The sequence below is a fragment of the Haliotis rufescens genome, unplaced genomic scaffold, assembly GCF_023055435.1.
Source record: "Haliotis rufescens isolate VD_foot unplaced genomic scaffold, xgHalRufe1.0.p SCAF_68, whole genome shotgun sequence".
Taxonomy (NCBI): Eukaryota; Metazoa; Mollusca; class Gastropoda; order Lepetellida; family Haliotidae; genus Haliotis; species Haliotis rufescens.
Genome location: NW_025964359.1, coordinates 650,185 through 676,538, shown reverse-complemented (window position 1 = coordinate 676,538; position 26,354 = coordinate 650,185). Strand labels below are relative to the sequence as shown.

At 40.3% G+C, this 26,354-nt stretch overlaps 1 protein-coding gene across 18 annotated transcripts in view; it reads right to left on the bottom strand.

The window, feature by feature from the left end:
• The window catches only part of LOC124146118 (IQ motif and SEC7 domain-containing protein 1-like), a 189,897-nt gene that overhangs the window by 50,319 nt on the left and 113,224 nt on the right, over positions 1-26,354 (bottom strand). For 13 of the 18 annotated variants that reach the window (XR_006862638.2, XM_046516225.2, XM_046516221.2 and 10 more), the window contains exon 2: positions 2,492-4,012. Coding sequence is in view for 17 of the 18 variants with exons in the window: in XM_046516225.2 (XP_046372181.1) it covers positions 2,492-4,012 (1,521 nt within the window). In the remaining variant the exon portion in view is untranslated. Of the gene's footprint in view, positions 1-2,491; positions 4,013-4,245; positions 4,362-9,545; positions 9,700-13,328; positions 13,352-13,405; positions 13,555-21,449; positions 21,847-26,354 lie in introns of those variants that run through there. The other 5 variants (XM_046516229.2, XM_046516238.2, XM_046516233.2 and 2 more) reach the window with 5 other exon arrangements.

The window sequence follows — 26,354 nt, the reverse complement described above, 5'->3', positions numbered from 1 at the left end:
CTGACGGGGCCAGTGAGAGCCAGTAATAAACAACACCAAGGTATTGAAAGATGCTGTGTCACTACCAGACATGACACAACTGAAACACTGACGATGAGCCCAGAAAACAAGATGGCTGATTGCTGCCAACAGATAAGGGGAAACATGTTTGTTCCACACTCGGAGTCTTACATCTGTCATGTTATGAGTGATGCATGGCGTTCTGCAGGAAACTCTGTCATTTGGGTGCTCATTTGTTTTTTAACCAACTCATTTAAAGGCCCATGTCACTTTCTCACAAATATGTCTTATCTACATCCTAGCTTGTCCCAAAATCGAAAGAGCTCTTTTATAACCATTGTTAGAATTGTGGGGTTTAGGAGCTTGCTGCTGTAGTATTTGCACTGCTTTAATCTTGGACCTTGATCCTTATAATAGGCAATGACAAATTAATTTAGAACACTGAAAATCCTTAATCTCAAAATAACCCAGTAGGGATGTAAGACTTTTTGTAGACATCTTCCCAGTGTTTGAAATTGGCACTAGTCCTTGCCAAATTGTCCAATAACTTAGTATCATAAGGACTAGTAGAAATTTGCCCTTAACTGTTTTGCTTTATGTTATCATTATAAGGGCTAGTGGGCTAAAACTGTTAGTTTCAAGGCTGCTTCCTATTAATCAGGGGGCAGCGATTCGCACTGAAGAGTTGCGTCCCTTGGACATGCCAGAAACCTATGATTGTGGGTTCGATTCCCGGTTCGCCCCGATTATGTTTCAAGGTTTGTCAGCACCATACCCGTGCTCGTGGGTTTCACTGAAGTGGTAAACGTCTGAGACCTGTATCACTTCGGGCTTTCCTCCCACATTAAGCTGACATGCCGTGATATAACTGGAATACTGTTAAAAGCGGCATTAAACCCAACTCACTCACTCCTATAAATCATACTAGGTTACTAGGTTAGAAAAAATCATGCACAATCTTCCTCTATAGCTAGTTTCTTAGCTGCTGGTATAAATGAATGGAACATACACTGGTCGTATCCAAGGATTGAAAAAAAAACATGCAAAGAGTAAGACGAGGTCAAAGGTATGACACATCCGACTTGTCAGATGATTATAATTTTTTCTCTTTGCAAGATTTTTTTGAAAATGAAAATGTAAAGATATCCATGCTTCTCTTTACATTGTTGTTGTTGTGATTGAAATCAGGGTCCCCTTCCACTGTCTGCCTGTACATGGCACTGATGCTATTTCCATGGACAGTCGGACTTGGATTTCAAAGGAACTATAAAGCGATAACCATAACAAACATGATTCAGAAGAAGGCCATAAGTTTCCTTGTTTTGCTTTTTTACCAAGCTAAATTATTCTGATAAAGAGACTCGGACAAACAGCCATTCACTTCATCAAACAGATTTGTGCAGCTTAAGCTCATAACTTTGTGAATGAATCGTCATACAGGGTGACTAACTATATTGATTTGGGGAGGTACAAATAAATCTTGCATGTAGAGCAAACACAGTAGGACATTCCTCCATGGAATATTGATGAGTGTTGAGCTGTTCAGGTACTGCATCGTCTTCAAGGAACAGCAAGTAGATTAGAAACAGAGTATGTTCCCACTTCCAACATCTACACTACGATATGAAAAAATAAATGACAAAACCCTTTCAATATTCTTAAGAAATCTCTGCCAAAAGCAGATTCTATTCCATGTTTAAAATACTCCCTAGCTTTGAAGCATGAACTCCTTAGCCTTATTTTGATTTTTGATTATTTTTTTTTAACGCTGCACGTAGCAATAGTCCAGCTATATGCTGCGATCTGTAAATAATCGAGTCTGGACCAGACAATCCATTGATCGACATCACAAGCATCAATCCACGCAGTTGGGATACGATGACATGCATCAACCAAGTCAGTGAGCCTGACCACCTGATCCCGTTAGTCGCCTCTTACGACAAGCATGGGTTGCTGAAGACCTATTCTACTGCGGATCTTCATGGATCACCTTATTTGAAGGCATCCTGGGTTGTCCCATAAAACCATCTCGGCAAAAAGACTAGTGTAATACCAACACATTTAGTCCTAATAATGCTAAGATCAGACTATGAAACAGAGCACGGATGTATGTATGTATGTATGTATGTATGTATGTATGTATGTATGTATGTTCTTAACACTTTACTCAGCAATATTTCAGCTGTATGACATCAGCCTGTAAATAATCGAGTCCTGACCAGACAATCCAGTGATCGACATCATGAGCATCGATCTACGCAATTGGGATACGAGGACATGCATCAACCATGCCAGCGAGTTTTACGACAAGCATGAGTTGCCAAAGACCATTCTAACCCGGATCTTCACAGGGCCCTGGTTAAAGGAACGGTATATGTCCCTCATTTCAGTGACACAACTATTGGAGCATACGTGGAGTTAAGATAGCTGAAGGGCTAAGATCTTTTTTGTGGATGAGGCAACTGCTCCCCAATATGTAACAGGTACTTACTTGTTGAAGAGGTTGAGTCCAATTCGGTATGCCCTCTTGCGTTGCTTGTCATTGGTTCTTGGCATCGTCTGTTGGTCGGGTGTGACACTTAACCGTAGTCTCCTCTGATAACTAATGCTGTTCTCACTAGAAATACTTATGTTCTCTGTACTGATGTTCTCGGAACTTGGGGAGCTGGAGCACTGACCGTCAATACTATCAGGTTCACTTGTTTCGGAAATATTGCTCATTCGTTTCGCTTCAGCTTTTACAGCATTCACTGGGGCAATATTACCATTGACTGTCCCCCCATTCCCCTTTCTTTTCCAGATCGGAGATGTATCCGGGGCACGAACAGGGGGTGCTGGCTTCACCTTCTCCTCGCCAGGTTTTCGAGATCGGAGTTTCACCTGTGAGTTCATGTAGTATTTCACGCCATCGTTTGGCGATGATGTTTGATTTTGTTCAATGAGTCTCGTGTCCTCTGGAGAGGCCAAGTCCACCTTAATTTGCACATCACTAGCCACTGAGACATTTTCACATGACTCCGAGTTCAGGTTGCGGAAACTGTCAAACGATGCTGATGAACCTCGAGCACTATCAGCAGTTGTATTGACACTGAAGTCAGAGCCAAGCGATGATGCGGATGGGCGATGACTTAACGTCAGTGTGCTCGCCTCCTGGCTACTTTCACTATGTATACTATCACTATGAAAACTATCTGTGAGAATGTCAGTCTCTTTGCTTTCCAGTAAGGTCTCGAAGTCCAAGCTATGAGGATCTACAGCACTTTCTAAAGGTGTCGGTTGTGGAGAGTCACTGGCACTACTGTCATTCATTTCCGGGTAGGAATTACGATTGTTATTTGTTTCTTCGATTAGGGCCGCCCCTGGCTTGCCTTTCTTCTCCTTCTCACATGGAATGTCCGTTATATCTATCTCAACTGATCTTTCCAATTTCTTTCCACGTCTACCAAACCGTGCCTTTTGAGAATCCACTTTGACTCCATGGTCAAATGACATTTGGTGATAAAGTTTGTGGTCACGTCCAGATTCAAATTCTGCAACCATCTTTCTGACATCACTTCCAAAAGAACTCTCAGAAATTACATCTGAAGCTTCAAACTTCCCATCGGTGATGAAACGATCGGTCCAGATTGTGTTGCTGCGTCCTAGTTCAGACAAACGCTTTGATAGTCTTCGTTCTCCAACAGAATGTCTCAGTTTCTGGAAGTTCTTGGTCATGCAATACTGTCTGAAAGCTCTCTGAATTGTCTTGGCTGCTCGACGGGATCTGATGGAACCTCCGTATTTTCGCTCTAGCATTTCAACCTGCTTGTCATGCAGGTCCTGAGACAGTTCATACGACACGGACTGAGTCCGAGAACGCTTGATCACGTCATCGTTAGAACTCTTAAAGGAACGTTGTCTTTGGATTCGGCTACAGCTGATACTCCCCTGATTGACAAGTTTGGAACTCCGCGGTGACTCAAGTGGAGATCCCACGGACTGCTTTCGGTCTCCAACTTTTGACCCGCCAACGCTGCAAGAATAAAGATCAGAATATAAATTCATGCTTAAGAAACATCAACAGAAATTCATTCCTGGAACAGAAATATTACAGCGCAATTTCCCATCTGATGGAAAGTTCTTTGACAAACATGCCAGCAATATGTCAAATTGACACAACATAACACACTTTTGAGAGTCCAAATTCCGTTTGCAACCAGAGCTTAACATGAAGTATATGACGTCAAGGTTTCAGTGTCAACCTACATAAATGGCTGTGTCAAACACACTGAGAAGAGTGAGCATGAGACGCCTGCTGAAACAGACTTCATGACAAGGGTGCTGTGCTGTGTGTCTCTCCACAAGATACACTGGTGTACAGGAACCCCTGAAAATGAGCACCTCCATACTAAATATACACCATGACTCACATGCTCACACCGCTCACCGCGAACACACTGCTCGTGCAAGTAAAAATAAAATGCACGACTTTCAACTTCAAACCATCTGTGCATGCAAAAACTGCAAAACAACAATATTTTTCTCTGAAACTGGGCGTATTAACGCCCACCGAATGAAGCTAAAAGTTAGAAGGTCTGTCATTGGGCAATGAAGTGTAAACCCGAGATGGTATCAATGCTTCTTGGACGGGTTCATTGGCTTCTTCTGGGACAGAGGAAAAAGTCACAGATCGTGTGTGCCAGGCATATTGAAATAATTTGAGACAGCATTGTGTTACATTATGTTTTGCAGAGTGTGGATGATTGATAGTACAGGGATGGTGTCAAATTTCATGTTGACTGGCCTGCCACGCGCCTTCAACAGAGGGGAGGTTTCACATTCAACCAGCCTAAATACTGGGACACACTTTTGACACTTCAAAAACATGTGCAAAAATTGACCTAAAATATATGCTGACTTCTGTTTACTTACAATCCAAACTAGCAAGCTCATGAATGTGAATCATTCACTTGGAGCAGAAACCTTTTTGTTTTTGTTATTGACACATCATACTGATCACCATTGTACCTTAATCTTATAAGATCTGTCTGGAGAACGGAAGGTCCAAGTTCGATCCCCGGAAGCATCATACCAAAAGACATAAAAGGATTATTCTCGTTATCCTGCCTTGCAGTTGGCATTAAGGGGCTAAAACAAGGACTAGTCAGCTCGGAGTCAGCATACTGTGTCTGAGTGGAGTATCCATGTTAAACTGTGGCATGGTATATAAGCTGGTGGCACAAAAACAGGCTTTAGTATGGACTCGTACAAATGCCATAAGATAAGATATTCATTGCGAAGAACATCCCATATTTGCAAAACTTGTTACATTATATACACAACAATAAGTGCAATAATCTTCAACGTGACATTAAATCCCATTTCACCTCACCTCATCCTTTCTTCATAAAGAGATGATAACATACATAAAGGTCTGCAACCAATTTGACATACCCGTCTATCTATAATGAAAATCCATTAATTTCATTATGTCAACTAAGTTAGTCACCTTTTGAATTGAAATATCCCTAGTATCATAATTGGATCAATTTGATTACAAGGCTATACCTCATCGCCATAGCAACACAGCTCCTGGAGGAACCATCTGGAGAGATGTCAGGTAGATGGGTTCAGGAATATAGTAAGAGGCAAGCATGAGGTAACACCAAGGATCAGATTCCCTCAGATAACAGCTTGCTGGCTTCCTTTTCCCTATCACTTAACACTGCCATAGGTAAACAGCAGATTGCAATCTACCAGAGGAGCACTTCAATATTGGCTTTAGATTAATCATGATTTGAGAACAAAAATGCAAGAAAATGTTCTTTCATTTCAAAGATGGCCATTCTTTTTCATCTTGTAATCTTGGTTTTGTTTTTATGGTAATTATTATGAATAATGCATCAATCAAAATTTGCGTTTCCAATTATCTGATGGATCTCCTCATTTCTGGTAAACCACGTAATTCTATTTAAGCACCAAAACCTTAAATTTTACAATAATCATGGCAGTGCTAATTGCTTGCAAAGAAGTTTTCATTAACTGAATATCTGCCTGTTCATTACTTGCTGATAACACTGTGAGCGTGAATAATACTCAATACTCCACGGGACATTGTGCACAAGTTTGGAGGAATCCCATGTCTTCAAGAAGCTCATTATCATTGTTATGTGCATCTGAATGTGAAGAAAATCAAATATTGATGCGTCAAGTTAGAAAATGTTCAGATACCTTATTACATTTTTCACTTAATCCATATTCGTAGAGCAACAGACTGCTTGGACAAAAGCAATTAGAGCCGTTAATGTCCCAATTATGACCAGTGTGGGGTTTCCTGGGTAATGATGTCACTTGAACTCCACCAGTGGGAAGCTAAGTAAGAATGGGGTGCTGAGTGAACGCGGAGATGTGATCACGTACGTGGCAGTGAGGGTGAAGATAGAGCTAGCTGGTTGAATAGGGTAGTCTGATATACAGAGCCGGTAACAGACTATTGATATATCCCTTGCATGTCAATGAATCGTATGGCAAGTCTAGACTGTTTCAGATTCGGAAAACTGAAGACATTTTCATTGAGCCTTTTTATTTTATAGACAAGTGTTATAATCCTTTGTCAAACCTATTCTAATTTCTATGAAAATAATTTCGAGTTTTGCAGCAAGCATCACCATTAGATAACAGTCGTATTGGTCTGGAGCGATAAGTAATAAAAAAAGACAACTTAACCATTGTTGTACTTATAATATTTTCATTTCTGAGACTATTTATTACTCCAGTGGTAGGGGTGATCTACTGTTTTGAAATGGGCTTTGTCGTTTTTGTTGGGGTGGAGCCGCAGTGTGTTACTGGCAGAGAAGGGTTGATGATAATCTTCGTATTTTGTTGGTTCAGTGGCACAGGGCAGGGTAGACTAACATTTAGTCTCTGAAATCTTATATTACACAATATCCTTCTTGACTCTAAAAATAAAATAAAAATCTTCCCTATGCTGATGTGGAATAGAGCTAGCTAGAGCTGGCTAGACTTGCTTTTGTATGCGTTTCTAGATTATATTTATTTTATGGAAAAATAAATCATTCAACAGTCATGGTGCAGGACTAAGGGCGGGGTAGTGGAAGTAAATTACAATTTATAAGAGTGGTGAACTTGTGGAGTAATGGTTTGTAATTTGTAATTTTAAACAATAAAGTAGATGAAATTTTGGACCAGCAGACATCAATATAGGGATTTACAATTCTTTTCCCTATAGGAAAGCTATGAGCAGCTTTGATCTGATTACTCTCTACCCTAAGGGGATGGTAAAGTCCTGTCAGTGCAAAGTAAATTCAATAATAAAAATATTGAAATTTGTTGGAGCAAGCTCCGATCACAAAGGTCTCTTGATGAAGGAGTCGGCATCGGAACTTGACCTGAGGATTCATTCAACAGGGCAATGTGGTTTGCTTTTCAAAATATTGGTCTATTTTCTAACTGTTGCTGCAAAATGGTGCGAGGATGATCCTCAAACACGCCATGTTTCCTGCATAAGGGATAATTTGAGGTTGACTGGTGGTGCTTCACTTGAAGTCCAAACGTGGATGTTGACTTGGGTGCAATCATTTACAAGCAAGCTCAAGTGGAAAGCCAACAAGCTTATAAACCTCCGCAACATTTCAATTACCTAACCCTGCATGCGCTCAGGGCAGATGAAGCAACCCGACTTTTGAAGATTTTTTAATATCGAATTCAAGCAAGATTCACGAGTTTTGAAAGAGATGATGTTTTGACATATGTGACTGAATGAAGATTAATTCTGTTTTTTATTGGGAAAAGATGCTTCTATTGTTCAAGCGCATTTCAAAGGCATGATTTCTACCAGTGGAATGAAAGTTATTATCATCAAAGAAAAGATGACATTCTCTCTGCACTACAGTCCCAAAGAAACACTTAAAGGAAGAAATCAAGACAGATTTTCAACTCAGGTTCCATAATTCAAATGAATAAGACATGAATTAAAGGTTAAAATATCTGGTATGGACTCAACCTTTGGCAAATTGTCTAAACGAAACATCTATTGAAACCTAGAGTCTCTTTCATGACACAATAATTAAAACTAAACAGAGACAGGGAGCTGAGAATTGAGGAATCCCAATCCCAACTGCGTCACACATCACACAGTTACCCTGGGAAAAACTACAACTGCAGCTCACCTGCTCGAGTGCAGGAAGGATTTGTAAGCTTGTTTTGAAACCTGAGAGGAGAGTTCATGTAATACTAACTAGAAGCGTGTAGATCGACCTTCACTTCAAGCTCCCTGACATGCCACACTCCATGTCAACTTCTGGAATTTCAAACAATTGACTATTGATTCATAACTTCTGATCATGGATAATTCATTAAAAATGAGTATCTATTAAAGTGGGATCTATAGATTACACAATGATGCAATACACAATTATCATACACTTGCTGCTGTGATTGAATTATTAGCTCATTTTCCCCAGGCCTATTGTTGCCTGGGAACATTGCCTGACTTGTTCTTAAGATAAATCTGCCTTCACATTAACATGACAATGTTGCTGGAATACACAGAAGGCATATAAAACCAAGGCAAGCTGCAACAATCCAACCTCTCTCAATAAAATCATCAGTTAACAGGATAAAAAGATTTCTGAAAATCTCCAGGGGAAATTACTCTGGTGAGTTCGACCAGCAACATTAACTAAAAACAACATCGGATGTATTTCCCCATGTTGACTTGCCTGTCCTTAGATGAGTATGTTACCTGGTGATATGGATTGCCTACAGATCACAGGTGGGGTAGGTTGTTACAGGTAAGACATATGGCCAGGTTAATGGTAAAGGGTATGTAAAGACTTGATATTGAAAGAGTGCTGGGGCTGGTATAATTCCAACGTTGTGGAGGACCATTCACTCTGTGTATCAACACACATGGCCACTTGACAGGTTTATTTTCAGAGTACCTACATTTGTGGCCAAGTCTAGTATGTCATGAAATCAGGGTAGGAGGCCATGTTACATTTTCAACACTACATGACATCAACAAAATTCTGAAAATATTGACAGAACGCCCCATACAGTAAACTACGGTAATAAACGAACTTAAACAGACCACTAATCGTAGTTCGTTATAAGCATAAATACTGCATATATACAACAAATGGCCACGACTAAAATATAAGTTTGTTATATAGGTCAGTTTGTTATAAGTGTGATCATTATAATTTATAAACATAGTTTACTGTATGCATATAAAGTTTAATTGTTTGATAGGCATTACTTAGAAGTTGACGGATGACAAAGTAGACACAATTTATGGATTACAACTTCTTTAATACTGTAAAGGCAACGTTTTGGTGTAGACAAGACAACGGTATAAAGATTTATACTGAAACATTGCCTTTACAGTATTAAAGAAGTTGTTATCCATAAATTGTGTCTATTTTGGCATATAAAGTTGAAATGACTATTTATCCCTTATCCCATTTACATACACTTATGACCATCATGCTATATCCAAGTCTAAAGAACCTAGCAAGAATCAGTACTTTAAAACACAAACATACCTTGGCTATAGTAATCCAATGTAAATCAAATCAAATGCAGTCACAAATCCTTCAAATATCCAAACTGAACACATCACATTGGTGAATCAATGATCACAATCAATGAAAACATATTCTCCAAGAATAACTGTCCCAGTGAACATCAAGTCAAATCAAGAAGTAGGAGCTAGCTCCTCGTCCTTCCTTCCCTCCTCATCAGCATCAAGTCAACATCAACACTGGCCATCCCATGCTGTTTCCACACAAACCACCCCAAGCCGCATCCTCCCCTTGTACACACTCAGTCCACTCTCTTAATCCTTCCTGCCGGCCCCACCCCCAGCCCATGGGTGGTGTGATCTAGGTCTTATCATGGCGTACCACAGCTGTGGGTGGGGAATACAGGATATAGGTAACTGTTAATTACCTAAGTGTGGCAGCACCCCAGGTATATGGTCTGGATTACAACGCAAGAACAATGGGGGAGCTTTTCTATACACTGCTGCCTGAGGCTTGTGGTCTGGAACAAGCCTGGTTATAATACATACCAGATTTGATCGGACTTAACCTGACACTAATTATTCAAATTGATGGTGACTAAAATGTAACATATTTTTTGTTTAGGTGTAAATAACCTAAACAGCTGCCAATAAAATCAAGTAATATTCACACGAACATCTTCACAACTGCACAGTAAGACATGGATCTAAAATTATAACACCTCTATCACAAACATTTGAAAATTCAACCTGAATTAAAAAATCTTGATTTCTATTTTTTCAAAATTCCTCAAAAAGAAAGACTGGGCCAGCCTTCAGGTTACAATCCTCAATCAAAGCTGGGAGCAAATCACTAAGGTGTTTCTCCTTGGATCAAGGTAGTTGACGAAACTCCTGAGGCAACTATCAGATAGTCACAATAGATAAATCCAGTGTTACTCAATATTTTCCTTACTTCACCCCACTGTTGTAACCTCCAACTCAGAACAGATGCTACTTCAAAGTCTTCATCAAAGAATTCATTGCTGCATTCATTGTAAAAATCACAGATATGTACCGCTAGGTTGTGAAAATCTCAGTCATGCAGAAAATCTTAAACAACAACAGATCAATTTATACAATCTTTGAAAAAATGATAAGATTAAATCACATCCATTCATAAAGATTTGTCCTCCAAACATACATTCTTCTTGTCTGATAAAGTTACATTGACAAAGTCAACAGTCAAGATAGCAATTAAGCATGTATGTATGTCTTCAATACAGACAATTAAGTAAGAAAAACAGCCTAATTACCACCTGATTGTAACGGCCTCGTCTCGGACTGCTGTGGCAGGTGTGACAAATTCTGTCACCACATATCGCCTGGGTTGAACATGTGTGGTATACACCAACAGAACTATAGGTCAGACATTGTAAGCATTGTGGTGGCTTTCCATGGATGACTACTTCACCATACGGTGTGGTCCCATATAAGTAATCGGGTGTTGCTTCACCCGAAATAGAACTGAACCAACAGCAGTTATGTGTACACCCAGCCATATACCTGTCAGTGTTTTCATCAGCACTTTCACCCTGTTTACAACACGTCACACCCAACACAATAAATGTCAAATGTTTTTTTTCTTTTCTTTCAACAGCTTTAATATATTATCTAACCCCTTGTTGTGGGTACTTGTTTAAAAGCAAATCTAATGACAAAATGATATGAATGGTTGAAAATAAAGTAGAGTCACAAATAAGTTGGTTGTCAATAATGGGTCACAGATGAGCCCTTGACATTATCAGTGTAAATATACAATGGGAGTAAAAACAGCCAGCTGAAGTTAGGAGAGGGTAATGTTCCAGGTAACTCACACTCCACCTCCTTAAATTGCCGTTCCTCACACAGTGCTCTCGATCAATGCTCCACCCAACATCTCTTCTTACAATACACCTTTGAATTCATTATAGCCATAACAACACCCACAAGATAGGCAATGTCAACTGGACAAGCTAGATAAAGAACATTCTGTTTGTTTGTTTGTTGTTTAACGCCGCACTCAGCAATATTCCAGCTATATTGACGGCGGTCTGTAAATAATCGAGTCTGGACCAGACAATCCAGTGGTTGATATCATGAGCATCGGTCCACGCAATTGGGATCGATGACATGCTTAAACCAAGTCAAAGAGCCTGACCACCCGATCCCGTTAGTGGCCTCTTACGACAAGCAGAGACGCCTTTTACAGCAAGCATGGGTTGCTGAAAACCTATTCTACCCAGATCTTCACGGGTCAATGAACATGTTACATTCAGAAATACCCAAACTGTCTTGATCTTTTCACAGATATTACCTAATTCAAATACTTACAAAATAAATTGAAGTGTTAGAAATCAGGGGAAGGGGTTCTTTAGTGTTTTCTATTATTTTAATCCTGGGAGCCCTAAATCTCTAGGTTTCAACATTGGGATTATTACCAGGACCAATTGACTCTAGTCCTAATTTTGAACATTGTAACACGTATATTCAAAGTTACTAATAGTCTGTGGTCAAACTTCAAAGCATAATTCCAAACTAACTACAATGCTTTTGTCACCAAGTGAGAATTCAGCTAAAAAGGGACTCAATTCTTTAAGAAAGTGTGTTTAATCTGCTTACGGTAATAAAAGCTTATGATCTGTCCTCTGCCCCGAGTTGGTTCCCACCTGGTTGGGGCACATCTGACAAAAGCCGACTGCACTTGAATTGTCAAGTAGATTACTGTAATGAGTGTGTTAAACCCTTCATAAACACAGCCTTGGATCACACAGAAGGATTAGTCACCATCAGGATACATACAGCATTCCAGACTTCTACTGTGAGGACCTGTTCAACTGTATCGATTTTGCACGATTGTCAATATATGATCACCATTGTGTGAAACACATTCATTGTCTGACGTTAACATTAAAGTTTGTTTATGTCCGTATCAGATTTTAATTCCACAATTAGTTAATGAATCATTGCAACAGAAGGATGTAGTGCTAACAAACATTAAGATTCTTGGTTGAATGAACTCTGAGGAACTTGAATTATTTTTTAATCTCCATTATGTTTTTAAAGCTGCTCCATGAGGATTAATGAGTCAGTGAACGTTGGCTTAAATGCTGTCAGCGTTATTCCACCTATATCACAGAGGACCGTAAATAGTTGACTCTGATTTGATGATATGTTTGTTTGTTCGTTGTTTGACACCGCACTCAACAATATTGCAGCTATATGACGGCGTTCTGTAAATAATCGAATCTGGATCAGACAATCCATTGATTGACATCATGAGCATTGATTCACGCAATTGGGATACGATGACATGCATGAAAAAAGGCAGCGAGCCTCCCCACCCGATCCCGTTAGTCGCTTCTTACGACAAGCATAGCTGCCTTTTATGGGTTGCTTAAGACCTATTGTAAGCCAAATGTTCACAGGGTAAGTCGACTCTCAACCGGGCAAACCAGTGACTGAAAGCATGAGCACTGATTCTCACCATCCTGGTACAGTGATGTCAGTCAAATCACAGAGCCTGACTTCTACCATTTCCGTTGGTGCTTATAACAAACACCTATTCTGACCTGAAATTCCCACTTCAAAAGGACAAGGCTGTATGTAGCAGTTCCATGCAATTACAATAATCCACATCTTAGCCACTATCAACAACACACTGGCGTGACGACCCCTATCATGAAGCTTATGACAGATTATTGTTCATCAGAAAGAAAACAAAACACCTCTGACAAAACACACCAACGTTAAGATCCATCACTTCAACAAACAAAGAAATACCTACCACTTCATCTTTCAAATCACACCTAATCATCACAGCCATTCAGCCTTTACCTTCAACAACATTGCCAATGATCTCACCTATTCGCCACCAGTCTTTTCACAAGGTAAAATCCAAAATAACGTGCAGAATATTAGCAGGAATTAATTATACAAGCAGAGAGCACTGGTCGTATTATTTTCGTCTCAGCACTAAATGTCCCAGTGTTGTAACGAGTCCCGTGTTGTCTCGGCGGCCAACACGTAACCCTGGTCACATCCCCAGTACTTCTCCATCCTCCTTATCCTGCTTCCACTGCACGGCGAGCACTCGCGATTGTTGACCGAGAATGATAATGAGAGGATATTTACACTCATGACTGTCGTCATGAGCATAAGTCGAGCTGTGACATAGCCATTTTTTTAACTGAATCGACATACTCCAAATAATTGAAATAAATGACAGTTTTCTTTTTTTCAACTTCTGGATCGGAGGTGCAACAGCATAATTTTTTTTAGCATTTCTGTGTTAATGACTCTGTGAAGATTCTTCCAAGTCTGCATATTACTTCAACTTTTGTCAGTTATGCATCAGTAATTCATACACAAATATATTCACATTATATTTATTGTTTCACACATTTACATGAAGCTATTCTCAGTCCTCTTTAATATTTGAGAAAGGTCAAACCAAACCAACTAATCTGTGTTCAGTGCGGAGAACTCCAAACCAGATCCCATCATATAGGCAGAAAATATTCACACTATATTTAAAGCTTCATGCATTTACATGAAGCTATTCTCAGTCCCCATTAATAGTTGACAAGGGTCAAAACAAGCTTGAATGGAAATAGAAAACGCTTGAAATAACTTGCCTGTGTTCAGTCAAAACTCCAAACCCTGTCCGTCTATACCCTTGCAACACTTATATAAAGCAAGATTCAGTTTGTGGTTGTAAAGTTCCCAGATAAACCAAACTGACAGTTTGTACGGTACAGACTACCCAGGGACAAGCCGACAGCTCCATGCCTATCTGGCTGTCTGTAAGTGTAACCGTCTGACTGTGTGTGGAGATCACAGAAGTGTAGATTTCCCTCTCATCTTGGTGTAACGCTTCATAGTGACATAATACGTCTCAAAGGGACTCGCTCGTCTGTGAATCTACATCTGTCCAAATAGTAATGATCCTTTAGGTTTGCAAAACCAAGACTGAATACAGTCTATACCAACAACCATCACATCAGTCAAAGTAACAGAAGGAAATATCACGACCACATCCAATACAGTCTATACCAACAACCATCGCATCAGTCAAAGTAACAGAAGGAAATATCACGACCACATCCCCAGCTGGCCAGCTTGTCAAGTTTGAACAAACCTTGGGAAACCCAGTCACGCACAAATATGCAATAACTCATAAATATTATTTCAATGAGTGAATCCCAGCAATTAAAGTCCAATTATCTTCTCCTAACGACTGTCAGGACATAGGAAGTAATCACACAAGCTTCTGATGTAACGTCATGCTTGATGACCATGTGCTTACCACTTGAACTTCAATATAATGCAATGCTGGAAGATGGGGGTCTGACTCGACCGAGGTAATCACAATCCACAGTCATGTAACATTTCCTTATAGCCACAGCCAGTTACACAATGACACTGTAACTTATACCCAAGAGAAGTGGGCACGTGGAGGACTTGGTTAGCCTTCTGAAACCCCACTTTAACAAGTTGCACTTCCTCACACCAAACAATTATTTCTGACCATCAAAACATGGAGGACTAAAACCGTTTGTTTCACTACCTGTTATCTAAAATTGACCTCTCGACTTCCTCGTGTGTTTTTACTGGTTCCTGAAAATGATGGAAAACACTGCTCTGGCTGTACGGCCTATCAAAATCTAGATTCATTTTCCGTGATAAAATCCCTTACCATGTTTTACTTGTATAGAACTGCCTAGTGATCCTTAGCAGTCCAGTGACACAAAATCTTCCGATTTGTTACATCCAGAAGCCTTTATAATTTACACATGGTTCCCAACAGCTTTGTGATGTTCCATACACACATAATAAACCATCCATATGTATCTCCGAGGAAAACTCTGTTATATCTCCAGTCACAGCAAACCTAGGCTGCCCTCTGCTCCAGGCATCTGCTACTTGGACTGACCGCCTCGGACACCTGTACACATTACCTTGTGACCCAGGGTCAGTCCAGCCTGCGTCCTCTGTAGGCTTTTCACAACTATTAGCTGAATTAGACAACAATACTGGCCGGCCACGGTGTCGGTGTAATTTCCATGTATGCTTGTCCTTCTTAACCCAGGTGCCAGTACCCAGTGAACATTGCCAAGTGCTAGTGTGAGGCAGAGCTTTTGACCAAACACATAACACAGCAGGCAAGATACTTTATTGTCCAGCAAACGCCTAGGTCCACAACATTAAATAGCAATTGAAAGCTAGACACCAACAGCCACATTTAACAAGCTTATGTAAGAAATGATTAATGTATTGTCTGGCTATCTTTACATCACCATCACCCAAGTGATTTAAATGAGGCAACACATAACCAACTGAAAGTCCGGTTTGATGAACTGGCTCAATAGACTACATGCACTGGTTTATAAGGAAGCTCATCATCATAAGAAAGGCACAAATAATTGATCGAACTTTATGATTTTCGAATTTATTACCAAGAGAAGGAAGAATTTCAAACATTAAATCACCCCAGTCATTTAGGAGAAGTGTTCGTGAATAGTAGTCAAATGCCATATCAGCAACTGTAACTATTCCCACATCTGCAGAAGCTCATATTCCACTCTCAATCTGTAACCGATCCGAGGTAGAATAGGTCTTCAGCAATCCAAGCTTGCTGTAATAGGTGACTATGCTTGTCGTATGAGGCGACTAACGGGATCTGGTGGTCAGGCTCGCTGACATGGTTGATGCGTGTCATCGTATCCCAATTGCGTGGGTCGATGCTCATGATATTAATCACTGGATTATCTGGTCCATACCTGATTATTGACAGACCGCTGTCATATAGCTGGAATAATGCTGAGTGTGGCGTTAACAAACAAACAAACAAACTGTACCAAACATCAAAACCTGTGCCCCCAATCAAATCAGAGCTTACCATCACAGAATATGCAAGGCTTATTCCACACATATCTCCATCACATCCAGATTCACTAACATGGTAGTCCAATGCAAACAAACACAAGGAAGACTGCACAAGCACATCACAAGTACTCCGTACTATTACACCATAGACTAACATTTAGTCTCTGAAATCTTATATTACACAATATCCTTCTTGACTCTAAAAAAAAAAATTTCCTATGCTGATTTTAGTGGAATAGAGCTAGCTTGAGCTGGCTAGACTTGCTTTTGTATGCATTTTAGGTTATTCTTTTTCATAAAATAAAAATATTCCACAGTCATGGTACAGGACTATATTACACCAATGCAATCCTCCAAGCATAAAGATAAGACAATGAGAGCCAGTCCCAGGTTTCACCTGCAGGACATTCAGATAACACACAGAGTCACACAGGGTTGTGGGTGACTGTGAGAGGCCACTGAACCATGTATGCTAGGATGGAGGGGAGGTACCTGGAGGGGAGGTACCTCGAGCTGGCCCAGCCTCCAGGTATGTCTACGAGCATTACACAATGATCCCTAAAGATAACAAATCCTTCCTGCATTGTCATGTCACATCCAAATGTTTTGCCTTCACATTTAATTACTCAGGATGCAATTTGCTTGTCAATTTTCTAATCATGTATGAATGAGAAAATTTGGGCATCAATTAGATGATCGACAGAGTCCCTACTCTGCGTAAATATTGTGATCCAAATCCATTAAACGTCATTATGCGAGCTGGCCTTTGATATTTAACTGATGTGGCCCCAGCAATAGACCTATTGAATGAACAAGAATGAACCAAGGAATATAAAGTGGGCTTAAAAGGCATATGATAACATAAATTACGATGTTTGTTGTCACAGGACATTTGTGTCAAGGTAACGTCATGGTCTCACACCACATACACAGCAACCAGGTCAAAACGTCATGATTGGGGTGATCACCAAGAACTTGCCATCTGATAATCAGAATTGAATCATAATCGCAGCAGCCAGCGGCCACATTTGATGTAGTGATAGTGAGGTGAACACATTTATTCTGATGTCAGTGTGGATGTTTAAGAAGGATTGAATGTTGTTTTATGCCACTGTCAGCTCTATTCCCACCATATGAAACCAGCTTGTGGACAAAAAAGAGAAAGTCTTGGTCAAAGAAACCAGATCCTGATAGCATCACAGGATGGACCTATTCTGCCCCGGACTCCACACAGGGTAGAGCTATTCTGCCCTCAACTCCACGCAGGGTGGAGCTATTCTGCCCTCAACTCCACACAGGGTGGACCTATTCTGCCCCAGACTCCACACAGGGTAGAGCTATTGTGCCCTCGACTCCACGCAGGGTGGACCTATTCTGCCCTCAACTCCACACAGGGTTGACCTATTCTGTCCTAGACTCCACACAGGGTGGACCCATTCTATCTTAGACTCCATACAGGGTGGACCTGTTCTTCCCCAGACTCCACACAGGGTGGACCTATTCTGCCCTCGACTCCATACAGGGTGGACCTATTCTGCCCTCGACTCCACACAGGGTGGACCTATTCTACCCCAGATTCCACACAGGGTGGACCTATTCTGCCCTCGACTCCACACAGGGAAGACTTATTCTAATAGGCCCTCGACTCCACACAGGGTGGACCTATTCTGCCCTCGACTCCACACAGGGTGGACCTATTCTGCCCTCGACTCTTCACAGGGTGGACCTATTCTACCCCAGACTCCACACAGGGTAGCCTAAGTTGTCCTGTATGCAATGGTTATTGGTCATCATACAAACGATGCAGCAGAGGCTGAATGGAGGACAGAGTAGAAGTGATTACCACCTCTGCTGTCCGAGAGTGTTATCCGTTTCCATATCAGGAACCGGTGTCACCAAACATGCATAGTATCAAGCCCCTGGTGATGGATGAATATGATTAATATGACAGATACTGGTCATTTATCTCATGGCTCTGTCAAAATTGACCTTCGTTTCTGACTACAGCTCATAAACGCGGCATAAACCAAAACAATATATCTTGTGTGATGAATGCCACACCACATCCTGTGTGCCACATGGAAGGTAGATTTAACTTCAGCTCTTTGAAAAAAACGAAGATCTGGCTGTGCAGACTGTCTGAGTTTGGAAAGGAACGGTGGATAAATAATTTCTTAGAACAACATGCTGACACTGACGGCACATTCTGTCACAGATTATTACCATAGAAGTAAACGTTATTATCTCACAATGCCGTTGTGCCTGGAGGTTTGATCAAGGAGGCCCTCGTTGTGCTGTTACATGTATACACAATCATGCCATTCAATGCATATGTGCATTAATAGAAAATGTCACTTGGAAGGTGTATCATAAATATTTAGGCCCCTGCCAGAAGCCAATACATCCTGAAGTATTATCAGAGATACAAGCTTGTATCCAGTTCTCCATCAATATAAGGCAAGGGAGTGACTGACTCAGAAATTCACTTCAATTTCGATAATATCACAACAATCTTGCGCACCAAAACCACTGGTTGGCAGCTTCAGTTACGATTCTTGTCCTTAGTGTACAGGTGAGGGGAAATGGGATTTAACGCTGCGTACAAGATTAATTCACTTTTATAGCAATGTGCATGCACGTGTGTGTGTGTGTGTGTGTGTGTGTGTGTGTGTGTGTGTGTGTGTGTGTGTGTGTGTGTGTGTGTGTGTGTGTGTGTGTGTGTGTGTGGCTGCTTGTACTAGTCCAGACTGATGCCAATTTATAGTGCTAGCTCACTGAGATACCATGCTGCAGTTTAACACTCAGACACAGTATACCGACTCTGAACCGACCAGTCCTTGATTTAGCCCCTTAATGCCGAGCACCAGGCAGGGTATCAACAAGTAGCATCTTTTAACATCTTTTGGTATGACGCAGCCGGGGATCGAACCCCGGACCTTCACTCTCTGGGCGGATGCTTTACCACTTATTTTACTGTCCATCATTGCAAGTTTTTATATAAGTTTCAATGTATTTATTATGTTTAACCCTAGATAGTCACGATATGGCTGAAATATTGCCGATATGACTTAAAATTTTAACTCACTCACTCACTTTTATTATAGTAAATACCTTGTTCTCATCGCGATATGGCGGCAATATTGCTGATGTGACTTAATTCTTTTCAACTCACTTACTCACTCAATAAGTACATCATAATTTTCCTTTGTACAATCTTAGAATATATTTTTGGGTGTGTGGGTGGGTGGGTGTGACATTAATCTGTCGTTCCGACAATCTAGCAACTAATATTGAGGAATCCAAGAACTACAAAAGGTGAAAGGTGCTGACATTTCAGCCGCCCGGGACTGACACGTCGACCACTGGCAATGTCATACATCCAAGAGGGAAAGCTTTGGTGACATTTTGTTTTCAACAATACAGGAAATGTAGAGATAAAATAGCTGATTAGTAATCCTAATATTACAAACACAGGAAGGCCATGGCCTTTGGAAAGGCCATGTATGTTGGATAAACATGAACAAACATGAACAAACATTTAACCTCAGCTGACCTAAATATGGCAAAACATGTAAAAAAATATGTATAAAATTTCATGTAAAAATCTCCAACCATGACTGATGTCCCAAAAATACTATCATTTTCAAACTGTATCACTTTAAAATTATTCATATTAACACTTATTATCAAATGTCAATTAAATATTTATCAATCTGGCCTAATTAGTTTGAAACATATATAGTTCAATAAACAAAGCACATGTGAAAAGGACCCCTTTAGGTACAGTGACTGCCTCAATATAAACTGGAGCTACGTATAACAGCCCAATGATGTATATCCTGCTTCATTCCAGCTGTCAGTCGGTTGAGCACAGCTGGACAAACATTTCAGGACAAGACCGTCTCACATCAGGCGATAGGGAACACATGTACTACAAGTCCATGACAGCCATTATTACCCAAGGTTAGGTGACAATTTTTTCAGATAAGCAATTAGAATAATCGATCAAGTAATCAAACATGATATTGATCAGACATTCTGTCAATATAAAAATTAAGTGAGTGAGTGAGTATGGTCTTATGCTGCTTTTAACAATATTCCAGCAATATCACGGCGGGGGACACCAGAAATGGGCTTCACACATTGTACCCATGTCGGGAATCGAACCCGGGTCCTCGGCGTGACGAGCGAACGCTTTAACCACTAGGCTACCCGACCTCCCCTTAAAGATTAAGCACTGAAAGGATACTGTAGATGATATTCATAATTTTCTGACAGAATCTATACAAAACATATATATATATAAATTGTACAAACAGAAACATTCAAATATTATATTCATGTAGCTAAGCAACAAGATATCTAACAAATCTGTACAGAATAAAGATAATATGTGTCCTTTATGACTGTGAATAACCTTAAGAAACTATGCTAAATATATCCTACTTTTCCAATAACATATAAAAGTCATACTATCTCTGAACTAAGCAAGTATTTGCAAGGTATATAGCTTTTTCATGTTTTGTTGCACCGTGTCAACCAACACTATTAATCAAGATTGACAAGCAGACCACGCTTCCCCCTGTCGACAGAAAGTCAATATACTCCATCCCTATATAGACACGACCACGCAACCAACTTCTCAATGAGCTATAACAATAGTTATCGAGCCCTATATAATAAGGCTGTTAAAATATGCCCAATTTAGCATAATAGGATCAGAGAGGCATACATTCACACAAAACATCCGTAAAATAAAAATCGACAAAAACTGACATGAAATATCAATCATGAACTATCAAAGGGGATATATACATTAATATGTATAAAATGATAATTTCGTTCTCATGTGGTAAACACGCATAAATTTGGTGCAATTCCAAAGGGGTATATTGACCTGTGATCAAATCTGATCTAATAATATGATGAAATCAGCATCTTATATAACCCAGCAGCGTTGTCGGGGGGTAACAACACAGAGCGGTAAGCAAGGACTGATGGTAATAATGGCCTGTTCTACCTTTTCTCCATCTCCAGTTGCTGAATGCGAAGACGTACAATATGCTGCATGATCACTGCTGTGCTTCTCCTTTCCACTTGAAACAATCAGTTCTCCATATCCTTTCCTACATCCATATCTGCCCTAGCCATGTTGTCTCCTCAAAGTCGTATCCGAAGCGGAAAGCACTGTCCTCCATTTTTCCTACTCACATTATGTTGATTGGAAACTGACCAAATCCAATAGTGGAAGGCAACTCAACATTTCAGTCAGCGATTTTCCGTTCTCTCACGACAAGCAGCCGCAGTCGACTGCATTGCTAATAAGCAAGTAGTAATAATTTGCAGTTAGTGCGATCGCTGCCGTGTTCGACTGTTTCCGTAGAGAAACCATGGATATCGGAATCAATAGTCGTGGGTATGAATATTGTAGCAGCCTCACAGCTGAGCTCCTAGCACAGCAGATGCCATTTAACAACCAATCAGTCAGATTGGTCTCATTCACTGCGACTCGTCCATTCACTGCAGTCCTGCACTATGACATAACATTTACTATGTTGATGTACATCTGTCCAACATGCACAAACATGGGGGAGAGGGTGTCACACAATTCAGAACCAGCTAATGGAATCAATATCCAGATTCACCGATGTGATGAAATAACATAAACTGTCCGGCCATTATCCGAGGGCAGATGTGGGCATAATTAGAGACAGACAATGAAGGACGGAGCATAGCTCCTTGCCAACTCGCAGTGTCCTGTCACCAACACTCAGCTGGGACACAATGAACTACGCCTTTTAGAATTAACATGCAGGAATACACTGGCTATCCAAAACACAATGGAACAAAAATTTTGGATCAATAAATTATTCAAGCCAAGCAGTTGTACACATGACTAGATGAGAACCGTGAGCCTTTGGATACTGTAATCATGTCTCTAAACTCAAATACACTTCAATGGAGGAAAAAGAATCTGAAGCTTACTTTCATTTTCAACTCATTAAACTTTTGGTGAGAATATATATATGTATGATAAATACAAATTGTTTTGTCTTGGATAAACGTCAAGTGAACACTACTGAGATGAATAGCTAAGCTCTTAAGAGATAGCCATGAAGAATTTAATCATCTTTATAATTTTTAGTGTTTAGTTACTTTGTACAAAAAAGGATATACAAATAAAAAATAATTTTGTTGATCCTCGAATGAGACAATCCAAAGAAAATACAAGGAAATAGTTGTTTTCCAAAGGAAATACTTTGGAATAATCTATTAATATTAATATTTAATCTCTTAAATAAATTAGGCAGGTGTTGGGTTTTATGTCCGTGAGAATAAAGGCTGTGTTCAATATAACTACTGTTATGGATAGAGATGCCACTATGATATTACCATTAAATGATAAATTATCAATTCAAATAATAACACTGCCAAGACAAAAGATACTTTAACAAAATACCAGAATTTCCAGAATCAGAAGTTGAATAACAGTAGTATCAGATCTAACTATTCATTGAATTCCCTTACTAACTTCCTAAAAAGATCAAGTGAAATTCTAATAATCTTTTTCATTTTAATCACGACCCTTGAAATTTGTTTCAACATTTATATAAGCTAAGTCACAGTCAATATTGATGGTCAACTACAGGCCCCCAGTCAATATTTAGGTCCATTATAGCTTTACACGGTCCACCTGTGGTGCATTACAAGTAAGTATCCCCCAGCCAGGGACAATATTAATTAGGTGATAAAGACCACCACAGCTGGCCACTGTTAATTAAGCACACACTCCACCTGGACTGGACAATAAGGACCTGCCTGAACCTGACCAGTTTTAGAAGTATGCCAGACATGGGGGTCCAAAAACTGCCCACTGAATACAACACTTGACAAAGATAATAGTAACAGTCACTATAATTGCATGAGTGAGTGAGTTTTACACCCCTTTAACAATATTCCAGCAATATCACGGCAGGAGGACACCAGAAATGAGCTTCACACATTGTACCCATGTTGGGAAGCGAACCCGGGTCTTCGGCGTGACGAGTGAAAGCTTTAACCACCAGGCAACCCCACCGCCCCAACAGTCACTGTATTATTGCCATTGTGATGAATGAAGGACACTAGTTCGCTCACAAACTGACAGGCACTGTAACAAGTACTGAAACATAATAATTACATGATGTCTGCAGCACATCACACGGTAGCTGGAACTTGTTCTTTCTGTACACCTCTGTCTAATGAAAACATAGGGCTTAGCAGCCGAGCATCTGTGATGTCTCCTTGGTGCTGGGAATGAGTGGCTTAATTTACAGCGTTTTCCTGCATTTCGAAGAAATTTAACAGCGGGGGACAAGCATAGGTTCCAGGTCATGTATCTGAACAGGGAACTGAACCTGCTTGATTAATGAAGAGCAGACTTACCTCAAAACAACACAAGCCCTCTCTGTGTCTGTGTGCAAACATTAAAGTACATCTGCTGATATCTGCATCTGTTTGTCTGAGATGTTGTCTGCCTGAACTGTATGTGTCTAAGATACGTCAAGATATTACTGTCAGAACGTTGTGCAATCATTCTGTCTATCGGACTTCATTCCATACTAAGAACTACTTCCAACATATATGTTTCCTTCCCAAACAGCAAGCAAAACAACCTCCTCCGTTTTCTCAGGCTGGTATGAAATTAACAGTTAGACGGATGACTTTCCAGTACAGACTATTATCAACTGGTAGTCATGCCTTGAGCCTGTCTGTAACCCCCATGTGACCTGTGTGTTGTTGATGCTATCTCTCCCTATCACACCTACCACCACCAAACTCTCACTTTCCTATCAGAATCTCAAGTTTTAATCACAAAACCATCACACATTCAACTATCTGTGGGTGTCATGTGTCCAGTGCATATCATAGAGAGAAGGGGAGGCCACCTTGGAGAAGAACTGGAAAGGAATTGTTACTTGCCATCACTTCTTGAGATCTCCTTCATTGGGTCCATCTTAACTCAATTGTTTTAGCATCTCATTACATGAAAAGAAAAAGCTGTGGGCATGGTCTGGACATTTTGCAACATAGGTCAATCTAACAGTAAAACCTAGCCTTTAAATTAACATGGACATAATAAATCTGCCATATCATTTGTTCAAGAAGCTGCTTCAACTTTCAGATCTGTCTTGTTAATGTCTTAAAGGATATTTCTATGGTTTCAAAGCTTATTCTGTATGAATCCTGTGCTCAACGGTCCCCAGTACCCAGAATAGGTAGCCCAATGGTCTAGATTAGTCAAGTCCACAGTGTATGTTCCGGTAACATAAGCCAATTTGGGGAGAAACAGGTAGTCCTTCTTGAGTTTCACAAGTCTCTATCCTCGAGGACCCATCCCTTGGTAAGACTGACTGACTGAGTATGGTTTAACGACGCTTTTAGCAATATTCCAGCAATATCACGGCGGGGGACACCAGAAATGGGCTTCACACATTGTACCCATGTCGGGAACGCTTTGACCACTGGGATACCCGACAGCCCCCCCTTGGTAAGAGCCAACTAAAGAGAGAACTGGGGGGTTAGAAGGAGTTGACTGGTTGATTGTGTGGCATTGTACCCTGACACTACCCGATGTTTGCTGTTGGAATATTGCTAACTGTGCAGCGGTAGAAACTAATGTTTCTAGGCCACTAGTCCTTACAATGACACATAGCAAAACCCTTAAAAATGGCAAATTTTTACTAGTCCATACAATACCTTAACTATTGGGCAGTTTGGCAAGGACTACAGGACTAGTGGCAATTTCTAACGCTGCTGTGGCATAAAACAACATTCACCCAGTAATTATTGTGAACAATCGCAGCACACGATATATCTTCATTACTCAAATAACCAGAAGCCTGGAATGAAGATGTACAGATACCACTGCTTGGTTAGACAACTTGATCCAGCTGTGGAGCATGATCTTTTCAGGGGAAGCTTTCACATCCTGACACCATTACAAAACAAAACATCGTGAACGAAAATTTGAAACCCAAATCCGAAGCAATCAAAGAAAAAGAAACATCAGAAGACTTGAAAACTAAACTCCAGAACCAAAGATCTTACAACATTCAAGTCTAACACCTGCCAGAAACATTAACAAACGCAAACATTTACTTAAACTTTGGTGTTGTCAACGTAATCAGGAAGATAGCCAAGTGAGAAAATGAACCTGACTAAAACATACAAGTGAACCTTTGTGAGGCGTGTCATCAGATTTCAGGGCAAGTAATAAGTTCAGGTCAAATCCACAGAGGAGATCTTACAGCTGTGGAACGACCTGGTAGTTTGTCAACAGGGCCGATCGGCCACACTTCCACTCTCATCAGGCCAACAGTCACAGACCATGAGGAACCAATCAGCTTTACTGTAACCACAGCATGGGTCATACAGCGTTATCATGCATGTTATACACTCATGTATCACACACCCTATTAACATTCATATGTTGCTTCAAAAAATAGTCAATACTTTCAAGTGCACGACTGATGGCGTTGATGAAGAGAAACTTGGATCAGTCACTTTTGATCTTAATTAGTATGTAGGATAATATAATAACATTGCCTTTAGAAGACCCCATGTGGTTGCCATTATACCCTGACCTTGGCGACCTTTACTTACACCATTCACATAATGGAGATAGTAAAACCTTGCTTCATATCAACACAAATGAACCAAGTTATTTCTGGCAAACTTGAAGAGCTGCTGAAATATTATCCTGCATTTATGGTTAAACCTTGTCAGTATTGGCTCAAGTGACTAATAAAGCTTACAAAATCAGCCCAACAATAAAACTTGTAGGCTTTCTTCTGTCAGTTCCGAGTCCTAATGCTGATGTTTATGGCTACTAACGTTTTGGGTGTTGACCCAGTTGTCTCATTGTCTGCAAAACAGGAAATCA